Source organism: Aquila chrysaetos, chromosome 2 (assembly GCF_900496995.4).
Source record: "Aquila chrysaetos chrysaetos chromosome 2, bAquChr1.4, whole genome shotgun sequence".
Taxonomy (NCBI): Eukaryota; Metazoa; Chordata; class Aves; order Accipitriformes; family Accipitridae; genus Aquila; species Aquila chrysaetos.
The window spans coordinates 72,728,339-72,746,204 of record NC_044005.1 but is presented as its reverse complement, the minus strand read 5'-3'; the positions used below and the strand labels follow the sequence as shown (position 1 = coordinate 72,746,204).

Sequence of the window (17,866 nt, the reverse complement as noted above, 5' to 3'; positions counted from 1 at the left end):
CAAAGCTAGCAAGCTGATCTCATTCAGCTATTTCTAAATGTTGTGAAGCTTGACATTGCAATATTAATTAATATTTCTCCCCTATAGGAAATTATGATCAAAAAACCTCCCAATTTTAGAAAATGCTCTCCAATAGTTAGAGAAAACCACATAAACGTATTTGTTTTGAACCTAAGGCTTTCACTGATTTTCATTTCTGAAAATCATACTCTATATGTTTCAGAGAGGAAAAAAAAAAAAAAAAAAGCAAGCTGATTTGTGGTCAGAATAAAACCAAACAAGAATCCAAGGAAAAAAGTGAATATTTTCTCCCCATAGCAACATTATTGCTATTGTGTTTGTAAAAAAAGTATTTTGAAAATATAAATATAAAGAAATTATCATAATTACGGAGGGAAAAAAATTCACCACCCATCCAAAAACCAAGATGCTTTCTAGAATGATAAAATAAGAGCAATTTTATTATTCCAATACAGATTTATAGCAGTTGGTCAGAATCCTGTTTGCCCTTGTTCCCGACATCTTGAGTACAGAGAGGGGACGCAGAAAAAGTTACAAAGCTTTTTCCAAAGTAAAGGATGTGACCATGCTGTAGCAGGGGTGGAGACAAAACTGTTTCCAGAAATCCTTAAATATATCTATAGGTGACCCTTAATGGCCAATCTTCAGTGATTTAATAAGATCAGTGTTTTGGCAGACACTTTTTTCCAAATGTTCTGCAATGGCGTCAATTGGGGCATGCTGACACCCTGCAAATAGCTGCGAGCTAACAGAAGGCAACTGCATTTGTTCAAGTTACTACTTGCAAATGGGTATTCAGCTTGCCATATTTTCTTTATCTTTTATAGCGTCTGGCAGGAGTCAGGATCATATATTAGGTTTTTTAGATTTGAGGTACTTAAAGGTCCTCATTGCATCGCTAAGATATATAGGAATCCTTTGTCTGGATATCCTGTGGCAGTGAAAAAAGCCTCAAGTTCTTCCATGAAACATATTAAACATTTCTTTCATTCATTAAGGTAGCTTTGGCTTGACAAATATTTGGACTAGGAGAAACTATGTTTGAAATATCACGTAAGAACTGTCTTCAGAAGATGATGGCAAATCAGATGCAATGTTGTGTTTGTTTGCTTTTATTGGCCTGACGCTACTTGTCAGCTTTACTGCTCTAGGGGTAGAAAATGCAACTCGCATACAGAGAAGGCCACTCTTTCAAGTAGCCTGGAAAAAATCATGCCATTTAGAAAGTGAAAATCTCTAAGGTTTGCTAAAGAAGTTAGCACCATCTATCCTCATTAAAGTTGTCAGGTGAAAGAACCGTAGGGTTTATAAAGCTGTAATAGAAAGAGGGAGAAAAGATCACTGGAGCTATGTTTGGGCTGTTGTTATTCTACCGCCATAGTGTAGGGCAAGATGACATCCTACAAAAAAAAAGATACTGAAGGTATTTATGGGGATATGATGACAAATGACAGAGATCAGAACAGACTAAATGCATCCGCTTTAACCCCTCAGAAGCTATACAAGCATTAAGGCTGAAGATCACCCAAAAGTCCCAGACATCGCTTATGAAAATATTGAAAGACCCACAAAGACAAATTAGATTGCAGAAACTGAATAAATTAAAAGACTGCATGTGGCTGCACTTCTAAGGAAGACCGATAGCTGCTACAGCAGCTCAGCCAAAAGCCAAATGGATACCTTCCAACAGTTTTGAATGTGAGGACACCTAATTCCAAGGTGCATGAGAGAGAATGCAGTGGTTTTAACATACATCTAGAGACACTAAAGACTTTCTCAGCTTAGTTTACCGATATTTAGTACACTTTTGCCAAAAAGCTTTCCTTCCATTTCTTTGAAACTACATTCTAGTTGAGTCTCTTTCTGATTTGGGGTGAGGACTTTTGTCCTGCAAGGAAAGAGAATTCCCTGTGGGAGCTGGGTCTCTAAACAGCTAGGGACACTTCCAGATGCTGTTTGGTCTGCTGTATTGGACTGTCGTAGCCATGGCTACACTCAGACCCTGCAGGGTAAGAAGCACCATGCTTCTTACAAAGGGAAATGACATTTTACAATTAGTTTATTTCCCATCTGGGAGTTTGTCCTCCATAATCTGTTTCAGATGCAGGAGTAAAACTCAGCCAGGCTTGTAACAGAAACACAGTTCATGTGGCCAGCCAAATCCCTAACATCAGAAAGACAAGGGCTATTTGAATCCACTGCCATGCATTGAGTCCCTGAAATAAGACTTAGGTCCCAAGAATGACTCAAGAATGACTTCTGGAAAACTCAAGCTCCCAATGCCTGGCTTAAAGTGTCACTGCAAACTGTTAGAAACGAAGACAGTTAAACTCCCATTTTTGATCCCGTCACTGCTGAGGATCTCCACGCACCCACGGAAACATGAGGGGGTAAGAGGCAGCTGGGTGCCCAGGTCCCTCCTTGGGCACCTCTCTCCAGCAGTTCATCTGACTTCGGTCTCCTCGCAACGATGGGAGGCAGCGCGCTTAACTGCCCTAGAGAAAGTTATTTTCCAGTGCTCTTTTCCTGACAGGAAATAAGGCAACCCAAGCAGCAGGATCCGCCGCTTCAGCACTGCTTGTCTGTCTTCTTGGGAGGGAAGGGACAAGATGTCCGTCTAGATTGAGCACTGGGGGAATCCCCCTTGCGGACATTTTCCATCCTAGATCTTTTCCTTTTGCCTGCTGCTACAAATGATTCAGATGGGAAAGCAGAATCAGGGGGATAATTTCCCTCTAAAATTGAATGCAGCCCTGAGACTGCAAGGAAAATTAGAAGGATATTTAACTGAGTTGTCAGTTTAAGAACTGTAATACAGTTTGACATTTATCAAGCAAGCTCCGTTACATGGAGGAACAGTGGAGCAGTTGCCACTGCAGTGACAAAAAATCTGTCCAGGCTTGAGCTTTGACATTTGCCCAAAGATCTGAAGTTAATAATTTATATGGGAGAGCCATCCACACACTAAACTGTTAAAAAAAACCCTGAAGAGTGAACATCTAAATAAAGCACGAGGCATAAATGACAGCGGAAAGGTTAAGAGCAGAGACAGCTCTCCAGAAAGCCATGCTGAGGAAACCCAAGGCAAAATGTGACCTGTACCGAACATCTTCAAATATCACACAAAAGCTGATATACTTTTTTCCCTCTGGTACATCAATTAAGATTCATTTTTCTGGCTTGTGAGCATCACAAGAGTGAAGAGAAGAGAAGAGAAGAGAAAGAGTCTGTTACCTTGAATGTCATCGTTGAAAGTACAATACTTGTTACGGTACTTATGCAGGAGGCGGAATGCATTAGCATTAGCAAAATCCTCAAATTGAATGAGGCAGTTCATGCCATACCTAGAAAGACAAAAAATCGTGCATTACATTAAAAATAATACATAATTGTTTATTAAAAAGCTATTAACATTTGCAGTCAGATTTTGAATACAAGTATATTATGATTTATACGTCTACTAATATTTCTGTTATATTCTGTATCTTTACATTCATATAAATTATCTAGAAGACATAATTAGACTACTAATACGCTTTACTCAGTTCTAAGTTGAGAACAAAGATGAGGGGAAAAGGCCTTCATCTCTCTGCTGACATCTCAACAGAAGTCTTTGCTGAGCAATCAGCTAGTGAGCAAAAAACCATTGGCCTCAAAAGGAATGTAGTAAAAAGGTAACACATTCAGAACATGGATTTTATTTTATTATCATTATGCAGGTCAGCAGCATGACATCACTCAACATGATGCTTAACCACGCTTATTATAAAAGAGGTATTGATCAGAAACATGGTTAATCTAACAAATGATAAATATGTGAGAACACTTTAAGGAAGGAAAGTGATAGCTGCAAAAGTGAATCGAGTTACACTTGGCTAACATACACTAAAACTTTGGGTATATGCAGAAAAGAGTTTATCTACATTTCTTACATCCACTGTTTCACTGGATTGTCAAAACTGATTTTCTGGTAGGAATACTAGATGTTTCTTGAACAGTATGCTAAGAATCAGTTAACACGCACTTCAATGTTTTCGCATCCTTGTAGCTCATGAAACAATTCAAATTGACAATTCCTATAGTCCTTTGCAATCTCTATATACTATATTTTGAAAATATAGTATGCAGTTGAATCAGATGAACAATTTCTATCATTTACCTGCTATGACTATCTAAGTCAGTTCAATGGCACGGGTAAGGAACTTTTGATGAACCTTGTGGTAACAGCCTCGAAGTTAATGCCAATCACTACATTTCTTGGAAACAATTTACTGCATTACCTTGCTGCCTTGGACCCAGTGCGTACCAAGGCTGCACTAACCAATAGGGAGCAAACAACAGCATTTTTCTAGTATAGGTAGGTGCCTATGCCGACTTCAACAGGCATAAGGCATCTCAAATACATCTAAAAATTATTGAAGAGAGGAACACAGGTGTACTTTTTTTTTTAAATAAGGAAATGCCAGGCTCCTGGCACTAGACTCATATGCCAATAGCTAACCAGTAAAAAATTGCCCTGGTCTGCCAATAAGGTTACTCCTAAAATGAAAGTTAATAACAAGTTTAATTAATTAAATATTACTATTATGCATCCTCCAGTCCTTAGGCGCATTTCATAAGTAGTACTGTCTCTGGATTCCTTGCTTAACATTCCCATACGGCATTTTCAAATACTTTCTTAAAACAAAAACAAAACCAAAAAACCCCCACAAAATCCTCCAAAACACCGAAGACATTTCTAGACAAAAACTATGTAAAGACTGAATTCAAGCTCACAGCACATTGGCAACAGGGAAAAAGAAAATTAAAAAACCAAACTTGAATACTGTCAATCTCACATGGGGAAAAAAAAAGTAAAACATGACAAGTTTAAAATATAGGATTAGTACTAAAACTGTCTGTACAAGTTTGGATCTGGAAATATCACATAAACATTATCCCACCCTGGAATAATATTACAAGAAAAGTTCTTTAAAAAAAAAAAAAGTATTTTAAACTTAAATAAACCTGATGGCAATTTGCACAGACTAAGGAACCATTAAAACTTTTAAAAAATATTGCATTAAGGTGTTGCTATGAAATTATTAACACTGCGGTCTAACAGGGCAAGATCTCAACAGCCCTGTTTGAGCTAAAGGAGGATTTTCCTTATCTGCTAACAGCACAAATCCAAGAGAGACAGTCAAGTACTTCCAGCTTCATCCAGAAAAGCAATACATACATATACTGAGCAGTTCAGTATAAATAATCTAATCTAATGTTAATTGAGTTTTTCTTTAAACCATACATGTGTTTGGCAACCATGTTAAGCAAAACCATCAATATAAAAAAAAAAGGACAAAAATTCCTATGACTAAATTAATTTCCATGGAAATCACATATTTACAGCCTTATTACAATTAGCCAAAACTACTGGGATTCCACTGGCAGGAATGGTAATCCCTGCTGAAAATAAATACATCTTCAGGTTTTATGGAAAAACCTGCACTTCTTCAGCAGCATAATGACAGGCAACTGTTTAAAAGAGAATTTGGCGAGTCAGTAATTCAGTACAGTAAATCACAACTGAGTTCAAATAAGAAACTGGAGATACTTTTCAATAATTAATTTAAATTTCTAACCTGATTCAGTATCTCACGTGAATATCTGTGATTCCATAAGGGTCCAGGAGCTGACAATTAGATAATAATATGAAACTAATGAGATTAACACTCTGGAATCCTGGAGCCTGGTTAGAAGTGCTTCTTGGATGTCATTAAGCCAATGTCTGTTTCTTTATTTTACCCTATATAACATTCCATTTTCTCATCTGCATTTGATTTTTCTCCATTTTTTTACCCATTGCCTTTGTAGACACAGATCAAAACTCCCTGTGAATTATATTAAATCAGTGTCCCTGTAGAAAACACTAGTCCTATACTGGGCACACTACCCATACTAATTCTCTGAGCAAGATATCATGGCTGTTTAATTAAAATGGAAAAAATGCAGGCAGTCTAATTCTGGGCCTCTGAGATTTTGGTGTTATAGCAGAAAAATTTCTAAGCAGCATTCTCATTCATTGCAAGTGTTATACATGACACCCAGTAAAAAACCTGAGGCTTCAGTGCTGCCCATGACCAGCAGTACCTCATAAGATTTGTGAAGTTTGAGGTCTATGTCCTCAAAAAAGTCTAATCAAATCCAGTCACTGGGTACCCATGATAGACAAGAAAATGACACAGTGTTTCTCTGCTTGCAGTATTCCTGTTCTCAAAACCACTAACAGATGAGACATGCAGATGAGGTAATACAAAACAGTTAATCTGTGGCATTCCAGAAAATCCCCTTGCAATCACGAATTGGCTCCAAAGGTGCCACACGGTTCTGGAAGCAGTGACCATATGAAAACAGCCATCAATTCTTCTATGACTTCCACATCTTACTATCGCAATCACTTACAGCAGAACGTTGAGCCAAAACCTAAAATGATGTTCGCAGCCAACAGCTAAGTTCCACTTTCCTCCCTGTATCACTCTGCAGTAAGCTTCCACCCCCATCGCACTCTGATGGACGAGTTTAGGTTGTGGTTTCTCCATATAAAGGGAAACTGTTTGAATCAACCGTCATGAAAGCAGAGCATGTCCTGTCTGTTTGCACCTCATACCCTATATTGTCATTGCAAATTTTTGGTTTGGAACTGCACTTCTTCATAGGTGCGTGTGGCAGACAAACAACTGCTGGATAAGAAGTGAACCAACCACTTTATTGCCTGCAGTCATCAAATCCTGTTGTGCCTTCCAAACGACTCAAATTCCAGCAACTGTAGACCACTACAGTGCTCTAATTCATATTATCTTTCAAACGTTATGGAAAGAGAAAACAAAGCATACAGCGATCCTAAAACGTGACAATCTTAACATCTATCATCACTACTTTACACAGATATGGCACAGATTGACTTCATTGAGTTTCCTCAGATGATACAGACTGACTGATCAGGTAGGTCCAGAAGCAAGGAACTGAGATTTGCTACAAACGAAATCATCAGATTTAAGAACACCATTGAATGGTTGTGGTTGACTGTTACAGGGGGCGTATTAAAAACGAAAGGCCTGAAGTTGAGTGCCAGCAGCTCCAGGCAGGACAAGAACATTGGGAGGCAAAGTTACAAAGAACTGTCACGATAGAAAACGCTCTAAGAGATATTTCTCCATATTTTAAATGTAGTGGACGACATATCATTATAGTGTGAAATAAGGGTGTTAACCTGTGTACTGCTTATCTAAGTAGCTAAACATAATCATCATATACCTTGGGAGAATTTCACCTTCCTATTTGAAATTTTAAGGCATACACATTTAAAATGTAACCTAAAATCCTTTTAATTTGAATGTGTCACCAACAATAGAGTCACAGGAGCAAGCAGACATTGCACACGATTACAATGCTGCAAACATGAGTCACATACAACATATCATGCTTTATCGCTTGCCCAAAACAGAGACAACATTTCTCCAGCTATCGCTACTCTTGACCCAGGGATACATAGGGGATAATTGGGGAAATGGAGAAACACGTAACTAACATGCGTGTTCATACTGAAAGGTGGTACAAATAAACAAAAAGAGAACCTATCCACTGGATATCAACTGTCTTAACGAGAATACTTGAAGAAATGATGGATCTAGTCCTAGACTACCAAAACGAAGAAATTAAATGAAAATCTGGGAAACAGTCCTCCTCAGTGTGCAACCATAACAAATGCCCTAGTGAATTCTTAACTATTTTCTTGCTCTGGAAAACATTCCTCTGATAGCAAAAGCTTGGCTTGAGTAGCCTGGCTAGGACTGCTGGATTCTTGCAGGCAAGTATTTTGTAGCTGTGAATTCCTCTCTTCCGCCTGTTTGGGATCTGTCACTGTGGTAGCTGATTAAACATATAAAAATCATCCCTAGAAAGTGATAAGCCAGATCACTGTTCCCCCTCATAAATCCTGTTTTGTCACCCCCCATCTTTATGTGTACTTAGATCTTAGACTCCTGCTCCAAGTCATACAGACAGTCTGAATCAGGATCCAACCAGACAGAAGTTCAAAGCCATCCTTCCTTTTTCTGTTATGGACAGAAAATACGGACAAGAGTGGTGGCAAGCATGCAACATCAGATGTGTCATCAAGTATGGGAGACATGCTGGACAATGGATTAAAAAGAACCGCCCCACTGAACAACGTGTGGTTGCCAGAAAACACTGTTTCCAATACTTCTCCCAATTTACAACATATTTTATGTGAGAGTTGTAGTTTAGTTTTCCCCATTTATAAATAAATTTATATTCAATTGTCTGTGACAACAATGTTAATCTTTCAAACCATTCTACAGATTATATCTTTATGTAACAGGCTGGAGAAAAATGTCCACAGCTCTTTAACCATCCCTAATATACCGTACTAGCATTTTGGCAACCCAACGCTCTTAAGAACCTCAAACAGGGAAAACCCTCAAGAATCCAGTGGGAGCTATAAAAGTTTGGGCATAATTTTGAATTCAAACCATATGATCAGTAAAATCCATGCTTACTTCTACAGCTAAAAAATTTTTCTGGAAATATATTCGGATCATTTGTTCTTACTGCCAGCCATTGTTTTGGAAACCTTCCTAAAGGAACAAGTGGTTGCTTTTTAGGTTTTTAGAGCTTCCAAAATCCTATTTGACTATTTTCTTTATTCATATGGGCCTGGAACTGAAAAAGCCTTAGAAACCATCAGAAGTGGTTGCTGCCACCCATTCCTAAGAAGGAGCAAAACCAAAATGATAGCAACATTGGCGTTCTCTCCCTTGCCTCGTGCGTCACGCAGCCGCTCCGCCAGCCAGAACCATTTATAGCGCACCAGGACGATGTGGAAATCATCTCCTTCCTTCCCACTCCAAATGCTGTCAGCTTGTTCATTTCTATATATCCCACTGCTCAAAACAGATTTAAAGCATAATGGCCACGGCTATAAACTCCTCTTTGTGCCAAGGCTTTCACGAAAGGATGCCTTCCCTCCTGACAGCTCTTATGACCTGGATGCCTTCTCTTCCTGCTCTCCCCAAAGCTATCTGTGACTTCATTTCATAAAGCAAGTGAACTGCTGCAATGAGGTCATACAGCCATCCTAGCACCTCTTCCACTATAATTTTAACCTGCTGGTTAAATTCAACCAAATTTGACCAAGGGGGATAGAGTTTTCCACAATAATTGCTACGTGTATGTTCTGTGGAAAAAGATGGCCAAGATGAGAAACCCTCCAGCAAGCCCCGCAGCCACTCTGCAGCAGACGTTACTACTCATGCTGCCTGTCGTAACAGCCTGATGTGCTACAGCTGCCCAGGACAGAAATCTGTCCAAGGTGTATGCAGCTCTAGCCAGTGCTACAATGCAAATACCTTCCCAGAAGAGGTATCGTTAAATTACAGATCACTTTCTCTCTCTCTCCTGAATTGGAGCAGCAAGTTGGAGACAGGACATTCTTCACAGGAAGAGATTTTCTCAAGAACTTAATAGAAACTGTCAGCATCTCTGCTTTCCACATGAATGACCCTATTTAAATTTCTTCTTTCCGCCCTCCCCCGCCCCCCCCCCCCCCCGGAAGGCAGCCATTGTTTTTATTTTATCTACAGAAAGCATTTACTTTCTTAGGACTATTTTTCATAGTCATTTTCTGTTTCCAAACCAGTCCTTGCCCCAGTGAGCTCCATACATACCCAAACTAGGCATGGGTGCAGGGGAGATGGCAGCATTTAGCACCCACTCTAGTACCAGCAGCAGACCCTTGCTCCATTCACATTCTCCTTAAGGCAATATAATTCTACAAAAACTTTCCATGTTACTATTCTCTGGCACAACCACAGTGCTACAGTGTCTGCAGTCCAGCCCTGCTTTGCACCAGTGCTTCTAACACTCCTGTGCTTGCTCCTTCCCTCTCCAGAACAGGTTTGGTGTTCATCTCCATGGCCTTTCTGTCCCAGGAGTAGCGAGAAGATTGGGCTGGAGATGGCTCATAATTTCCCCTTTTTTTTCACCCGGCCAACGGCACTGCTACACGTGTGCACTTCGCAGGCCTTGGGAACAGCCAGGCTTAGGAGCAGAGCCGTGCTGAATTAGGAAGATCTTGTGGCTGGTGGTCCTAGAAGTTGTTGCTCGTAAGCAGACAAGCAAAACCAGATTCTCTGTCCACAGTCAGACACTATTTACATAAAGGGCTTATCTTATGCATAAAGGTAATTAAATATAAAGCATTTGTGGTATACTAACATAAACAATTACTACAAGAAAAAGATGGTCTGTTTTTTTAACTCAATTTTCCATCAGCTTGGTTGCTGTAGCAAGGACTCTGTAGCGAGGACTACTTGCTCTTTAAATTGCAGTCTTAGAAGTCCACCCTACTGAAACATGAAGTTGAAAACACTTCTAAACATACCCTAATTTTTGTGCATTTTCAAAGTGCTGTTAAAGGATTAATATTGACAGTCACTAGAGAACCTGAACTAGATTTCTTCTACTCCAATAGCTGATTGAATTAACTACCAGATGTCTCAGGGCTGTAAAGCATAAAGGCTGTGAAATAATTCACTGTAAGTTACCATTGTTGTAAAGATTCATTTTTTCTCGTTGCAAAAATATTTGTATTTTATTTTGGATTTAGATATTTGTTCTAAGGTACTTCACACAACAATGTTGTCAGGAACTGGGCTTGATCATAACTTTGACTTTTCCTGTGCACACGTATAGAGTCTTGTAACAGAAATACAAAGGCTGGTATGAGTGAAGTGTAAATGGAAATGTATCCAGTACTGGAAGCAGCAGCAAAACAAAGGTGAAAACAGTGGTGCGCATGGATAACAAAGGACAAAATTGACAGCAGGAAAATTAAAAACATCTCATTTACATCAAGATGAGCAAGCCTGAGCTCTGGTAAGGCCACAGCACAGCCAACTCTTGAACCAGGACCCTGCACCTTGACAACAGCAGAAGAGCAACTATAGCATTTCACTACCACGGCACATCATATATGCCACTCCTTATCCTATGGGCACAGCAAGAAGTTGTATTACAGTCCGAAGAAATTCAACATGAGGATATGCAGACAAATGGACAGCAGACTTGCCTAAAATTTATGGAGGCAGAACTAAGAAGAACCCTGAGGCAAAATAACCATGCCAGCATAGCTGTTGGATCCTAACAGCATAAAAGACCCATATAAAATCAAGTTTATCACCACTCATCACCAGGAGCCCAGAAAAAGCACTGAGGATTTGACAGCCAGGGCCCTTTTGCCTTCAGTGTCGCACATGAGCAATCCTGGCCAGACCACGTGAACCCATACATCCTGATGCTTTGAGTATGCAGGTGTGAGACTGACTGAGTAAAACCAACTTGTTTAGAGATTTTGTAACATAAAACCACCTCTCTCTTCCATAAGATCTTGCACTGAGTGCTGTCAAATTAATTTCCTATGGTGGACTGTGTCAAGTTGCCTCTTCTCCACTGTGAAGCAGTCCCCTCAGAAGGAAGGTGGCTGGATGACACAGTACTGAGATACAGTATAATGCACGTTATACAAGTAAATTATACTTTTGAAATTTCACAAAGTCATACATGAGCCAAACTCCTACACTCAGTTCTTGACATACACAAACATCAGCCCCAGCAGACTAGATCACTGCCATGAAAAAACATAACATGCAAACTTCCACAAATGCAGAGGTATGCGGGCTTCGCTAATGCTCAGGTTAAATCTGAAGAGGAAGAAAGTTGTATTGTAAATTTTGGTAGTTTTCCTCCTTAAAAAAAACCCCAAACATTCCATGTGGATTTGAAGTAAACAGCAAATTGAATTACTGTAACATTTTCTCATGAGTTTGTATTGGTTCACTTGCTACCTGATCCTGACCCCACCTAAGTCAAAAGTAAAACTCCGGGAGCCTGAAAATGTAATTCTACCTCTCTTAGCTATTCTACTGCTTTTTCCAGTGTTACCGCTTAGCTGCTTTAACTGTGACTTAGACCAAAGAACAATCTCAAATTACCTTCAGTTTTATATTCACTTAAAAGAGATGAATGCAGATTTGAGACAGATGATCTGAGATTTTTTTTTTTTCCTTTTCGGCCTCTTCAGTTCTTCTTTAGAGACCTGGCACTGTGACACTTCTGGCTGAGGGAGGGAAGGGTACTGAACAGATGGATTGGTCAAGTGTCTGAGTAGGCTAAATCAGAAAAACAGAGAATCAAGAAAGAAATCCATCTCAGCTGGAAATAGTGAGTAGCTTTATTCCTCATGAATCTTTAGCTGTAGCTAAAGGTGTGTGTCATGTCTTGCCCTCCCAAAATATAGAGTGGTCCTCAGTAAGCCCTTCAAGCTTACTTTTTTATTTTAATTAAATGGCTTTACACTAAACCAAAAAAGAACTGTGATTATCAAAAAAAGAGAACATAAAATACATTACACTGTGTGGTAAGTCACCCTACACAGCTTAAATCATTTGAATCTGGTTTCAGACAGGTGTTTCCTGGTCAGTTCATGACTGCAATCTTTAAACATTTGTTAAAAAGTCAATGAAAATTACTGTCTGGTTTAGATTGTCAGGAATTTTACTTTGCCAAGAAAAGCATCAGAAACCCACAGTTCTGAGGTTTCCCCTGTGCTGGCATGCACGTGCACATTTTACAAGTAAGATTTTTAATGTTCTAAATTTTTACAAAAGTTATCAGAAAGAAATAAGTACAGCAGCACTTGAACAGTGGTCAACAACAGCATAGGGCTGTCACAGGGAAGTCCTCTATAGATCTTCTAGGATGAAAGATACTATGTTATATATATTACTATTTATAATTACTATGATTAGTGGAACCATCTATTCCAAGAAGCCTCAATTTCCAAATCTGGACATGAAATGTTTCTCTAGGCAAGTTCTCAGATTTCTGTATTAAAATGAGAGCTGCACTTAGAAAAGGTAAATGTTCCCATTTGGCTGCACAAATTAGATTTGTGTTGACTGTGCGTACTTTAAGGTGGCATTTTGCTTATACAAGCTGCATCTTATTTTCTTGAGAATGAACCTTCATATATTCACTGCTCACACACTAATTTTCTCCACTTGCCAAAAAGGGGGTAAGGTTTGCATTATAGCAACAAAAATAAAAAGAGATCCTTGGCTGATAATTCTACACCAGAAAGTTCCGTAATGATTTTTCTATTGTATTTATTTTAACTGTGTCTAACAGCATTTAAAAATACTATTTCAATAAAGGCTAATTTATTAAGGTATTCACTTAAACATATGAGAATTCCAGCTTGGGTCAACAGGATTATTCCTTTCCTTTAACTTAAGTACATGCTTTGATGCCTTACTGAATCAGGCCTGAGTGATTTATAGCAAATGCAATGCTTTTTTGGAAAAGGTACAGTATCTTTTGCCAGATCCTAAAGATTGCTAAGTGGCTTTAGGAGGTTAAAACAAGATGCCTGCATTTGCTTACATATTTAATTATATTTGTATGAGTTTAGAGATGTTTTCCCTAAAATAAAAGATGCAGTTGGATAGCCAAATTAGTGCAAAGCCTGGGGCAGCACATCTGCTCTTTTCCCCTGCTACTTAAGGTATAATGAACAGATGGAAATCTCACTTCCACCACTGACAGCCTTCACCCTGACTGTTAAAAGGCAAAGAAGTAATGACCTTTCAGAAATGTCAAAGGGAGGTTGGTAACCGGAATACTTAAAGTATTTCTGACAGATTAAATACATTCCAAAATCTTTGTACTGTTTGATTGTTTATGAAACACACCTCTCCCTCCCCAAATTCTTGATGGTATTTTTAAGGCATTAAAATATCTTATGTACCTGCAACACAAATAACACTTGAGAAAAAAAGCATATTGGAGGCTAGACTAAAGATATGGAGAGTGCAGAATTTAAGGCAGAAGGAGCATACTATTTCAAAGCATTATTTAGAGAGTACGCTGTTTGACCTGAGGAACTGTGACGATTACAACGGAGTATCACAGAACGGGTGAGGCTGGCAGGCACCTCAGAGATCATCTCACCCACCCCCCACCCAAGCAGGGTCAGCTAACGCAGGCTGTGCAGGACCACGTCCAGTCTGCTTTTGGGTATCTTCAGGGATGGAGACTCCACAACCTCTCTGGGCAACCTGTGCCAACGCTCGGTCACCCTCACAGTAAAAAGTTTTTTTCTTAAGCTTAAGCTTCTCTTACGTTTTTAAGCACAATGTTTGTGTCTATTTTCTCCTGTCCTGTCACTGGGCACCACTTCTACACACCGCCTGGCTCTCTCCTCTTCACGCCCCCTCTTCCAATATTTCTAAACACCGATGAGATCCCTCTGAGCTGCTGCTTCTCTGGGCTAAACGGCCCCAGCTCGCGGTCTCTCCTCACAGGACAGATGCTCCAGACCATCAGTCTTGGTGGCCCTTCACTAGTCGCTCTCCAGTATGTCTCTCCTGTACTGGGGAGGCCAGAACTGGATACAGCACTCCAGGTGAACATGGATGATAAAATCTAACTAACCATATAATGTGTAGAGCATTAATTATTTGACATAATACAAAGGCCTATTTCTTCTCCAATTAGGCAACACAAATTTTGCAGTATGACAAATAATTTATATGTAAATAATGAGAATTAATGAGAATGAGGGTAGGACAGGATAGTATTTGGCTAGTTTTTTAGTGCCAAACCCACTTCCATTTACATTAATGTCTTTAGAACTAGATCTAGGCAATCCACACTATAATTATGAAGAAAGCCCTTTACTGTACACAAAATCAGTAACTCCATTGTGCCTAAACTTAATGCTGGTCTTTACTCAACATCACTAATTGAAGGGGAGAAAAAGGGGTTTCTTCTCTCTCTCTATAAGCCAGAACAGTTACATCTCTAAAGCATTCTTCAGCTTTCCCCCCTCCTGGATTACAACAACTTCACTGGCTCTCTACGCTGCACTAACTGTGAGGGGTTGAGTGCTTTTAAATCTCACAGATGCCTCAAGTTGGAGGTACCTGACATGTCATAGGGCTGGATCTGAAGAACAGACTTCCTTCTTCCACAACGGTTCCACAGTGAACACAGCATGCTATGCTGCCTTTGCACTGTAATCTCAGTTATGTATGAAACCTCGAACTGGAAACCCCTGTAATTCACAGTGGAGCTGTTATTCCACTGTGTAGAAAAGATTCACCTTTATTACATTTATTCCAGGATCAACTTCAATGGAGAATTTCCAGGACCAGACAAAATCCTGGGACTTCAGGAAGGATATCTGAGAAGCCATTTGGGACTACATACTCTCATGGTACTTGATGCTAAAGAAACTGCTTCTTTAAGTCTCTCCTCTTATTTCCCCGAGACTGGGAGAAAGTAGGTTGCAAGAGAATTTATTTGTAGGTTTTACAATTATTGATTTTAATTTCAAGTTTCTACAGTTAAAAACATGAAAAATTGCAGTCTACCTTGGACAAATCAGAGATTTTTTCCAAAATAGTTCATAGCATTAACAATCACCATTTACCTATGTGAAAATTATTGCATGCCCCTAACTGCATAGCATGGTATATTCCTTAAGTTAATCCTTATTTTCCTTAAGCATTTCTTGGAGGGAAAGGAAGCATATAATAGAAGTTTATCTCAAACATCCACAAAGGAGAGCTGGGACTTTTGAGTGCCCCAGCAACCACAGAATTCTGTAATATGAACCACCCCAACCATTGGTAGCCAATATATTTCAGCAGTGATAATTTATGCTCGAAACTGTTTTTACTATGCAGCCATTTCAAAACTGGGGAAGTAAAAAAAGCTCAAAATTAATTTGGAATCCCTTCAGTCAAAACCAATGCTGCTGACTCATGAAAAGAGGCTCAGGCATGTGAAATAATTTGCCTAGATGGGTAAGTGCATGGGTTGAGATCTAAGTGACATTTCAGTAGGAGAAGATGGACAGGAGTTGAAAGGAAGTGTCACATCTCATCTTAAGCACACTGGGACAGAAATGCATCTTATGCCTGGGGTGTATATCATAGTCTTAGGCACTGTGGAATAAATGCCCTTGCAACCATACACAGGGAGAGAAAACCAGCAGTACCTTCAGATGCTAGTTGTGGTTGTACGGACTTCTGTATTCCAGACAGAAATACGGCAGCCTGGTTTCTTGCAACACACTTTCCTTCCAAAGTCAATCTACAGGATGCCTGCTTAACAGAATACCCTCTCAGAGCCTTACAAGGAGGAGCAACCTCAGCTTCTAGTCATCATGCTTAGAGGAGATGCTGAAGGACCAAATCTCAAGAACCTGGCAATCTCTGTGTCTGTGGTTTACCAGCTTCCCCAGTATGCAAGTCAGCAGTGTCAAAGACTAGAGCCCAGAAACATGGGATTCAAGGCTTCCTAGGAAAATCAGTAAGTTGTACGTCCTTGAGTGCACTGAACCTTACAGGTTTTCTGATCCTAAAGAGGATGGGAAGATGACCTATTCCAGGCAACTCTTCAGTTCCACTGACTCAAAAGAGAAAGTAAGGAGCACAGAACTTCTGCTACATTGGTATCAAGATGGTTTATGGGTTTTATGCCCAGCACTGCATTAGAAAAAGAAGTCTGCCCGGACAAAATCTGAACTTATCCTGTGTGATTTTAAAATTCTTCATAATCATGCTGTGATGATTCAGTTTCTGCCACCATCCTGGTCGGAGATTTTTTACCTATGAAGAAATAACCTTGACATTTACGATTGCCTGAAGTCAATCTCACTGTCTTTAGAGATGTCATTACTCCAGAAAACACTAGATCAGTCTTCCACAACTGTTCTGTAGTCTAAATCTCGTGTCAGATACAGGCCCAAAGGGCATCCAACTTCCAACTTCTCTTTTGACTCTTTTCCAAGAACACCAACTACATGAGCTCTAGGATGTTTTTCTGCAATACATCTTAAGCATTTGATCTTTTTTCCATTCCAGTCTATTTGCATTCTTAAGATCATTCAGACAATTAAACTATATGACTAAATCTCTGCTATCCATTACATACAATCTAAATATCATATCAAGACAGGTCCAGGGGCAACTAAATGAAAGGAGATGGGGAGGAAGAAGAAGAGAAAGCAGCATTTATCCCTCTGATGAGCCCTGTAGGAATTCAGGCACAATGTTATTTAATATTTTATAATAATAACAACTTGGGAAAAAAAACCAAAACATTACTAATAAAGTTTACACGATACAAAGATTGAAGTTATCATAAATTATGAAACAGGGTGCTATCCTGTAAGCTGGGCAAAGACAGAAATATATTTATTTCAATGTGGCCGAATGTAAATTTATAAAGCAAGGACCAAAAGTGAAGAACTCTATTCTGGAAAGGTATATTTCAAAGAAAGCTATAGGTAATGGACATATACCGTTGCTCAGCAAATATCACAGCCAAAAAGATTAATGCAAATAAGAGCTGTAAAGATAAGGGATTATCAAATATGGATGGAGTAATCTCACCTTTATATTTGGTATGGTATAACCAGTGCTATAATACTCTTGACTATTTCTGATGTCTGTAATTGAAGAATTAAATATCAAAAACAATTGACTAACCAAATGCCCCATGTTATGGAGAAGGTCGAATTAGTTTACAAAAATGTTTTCTGGCTTTATAAACTTGCAGTACACTGAACATGGCTAGAAGAATGCTTAAATAATATACAATTCCAAACATTCAATTATGTCAGCACACTCAGTGCCCTACAGGATGGTTGAAAGGACTTACAAAAGGTAGATTTTGAACAGCAATCTGAAGGAAGCCAAAAAAAAGTTGTGTTGCAGAT

General features: G+C 39.2%; 1 protein-coding gene across 2 annotated transcripts in view; it reads right to left on the bottom strand.

Annotated features, from left to right (window-relative positions):
• The window catches only part of ME1 (malic enzyme 1), a 187,561-nt gene that overhangs the window by 36,926 nt on the left and 132,769 nt on the right, over positions 1 to 17,866 (bottom strand). For both annotated transcript variants that reach the window (XM_030040684.2, XM_030040695.2), the window contains exon 7: positions 3,256 to 3,365. In XM_030040684.2, the coding sequence (XP_029896544.1) occupies positions 3,256 to 3,365 (110 nt within the window). The remainder of the gene's footprint in view (positions 1 to 3,255; positions 3,366 to 17,866) is intronic.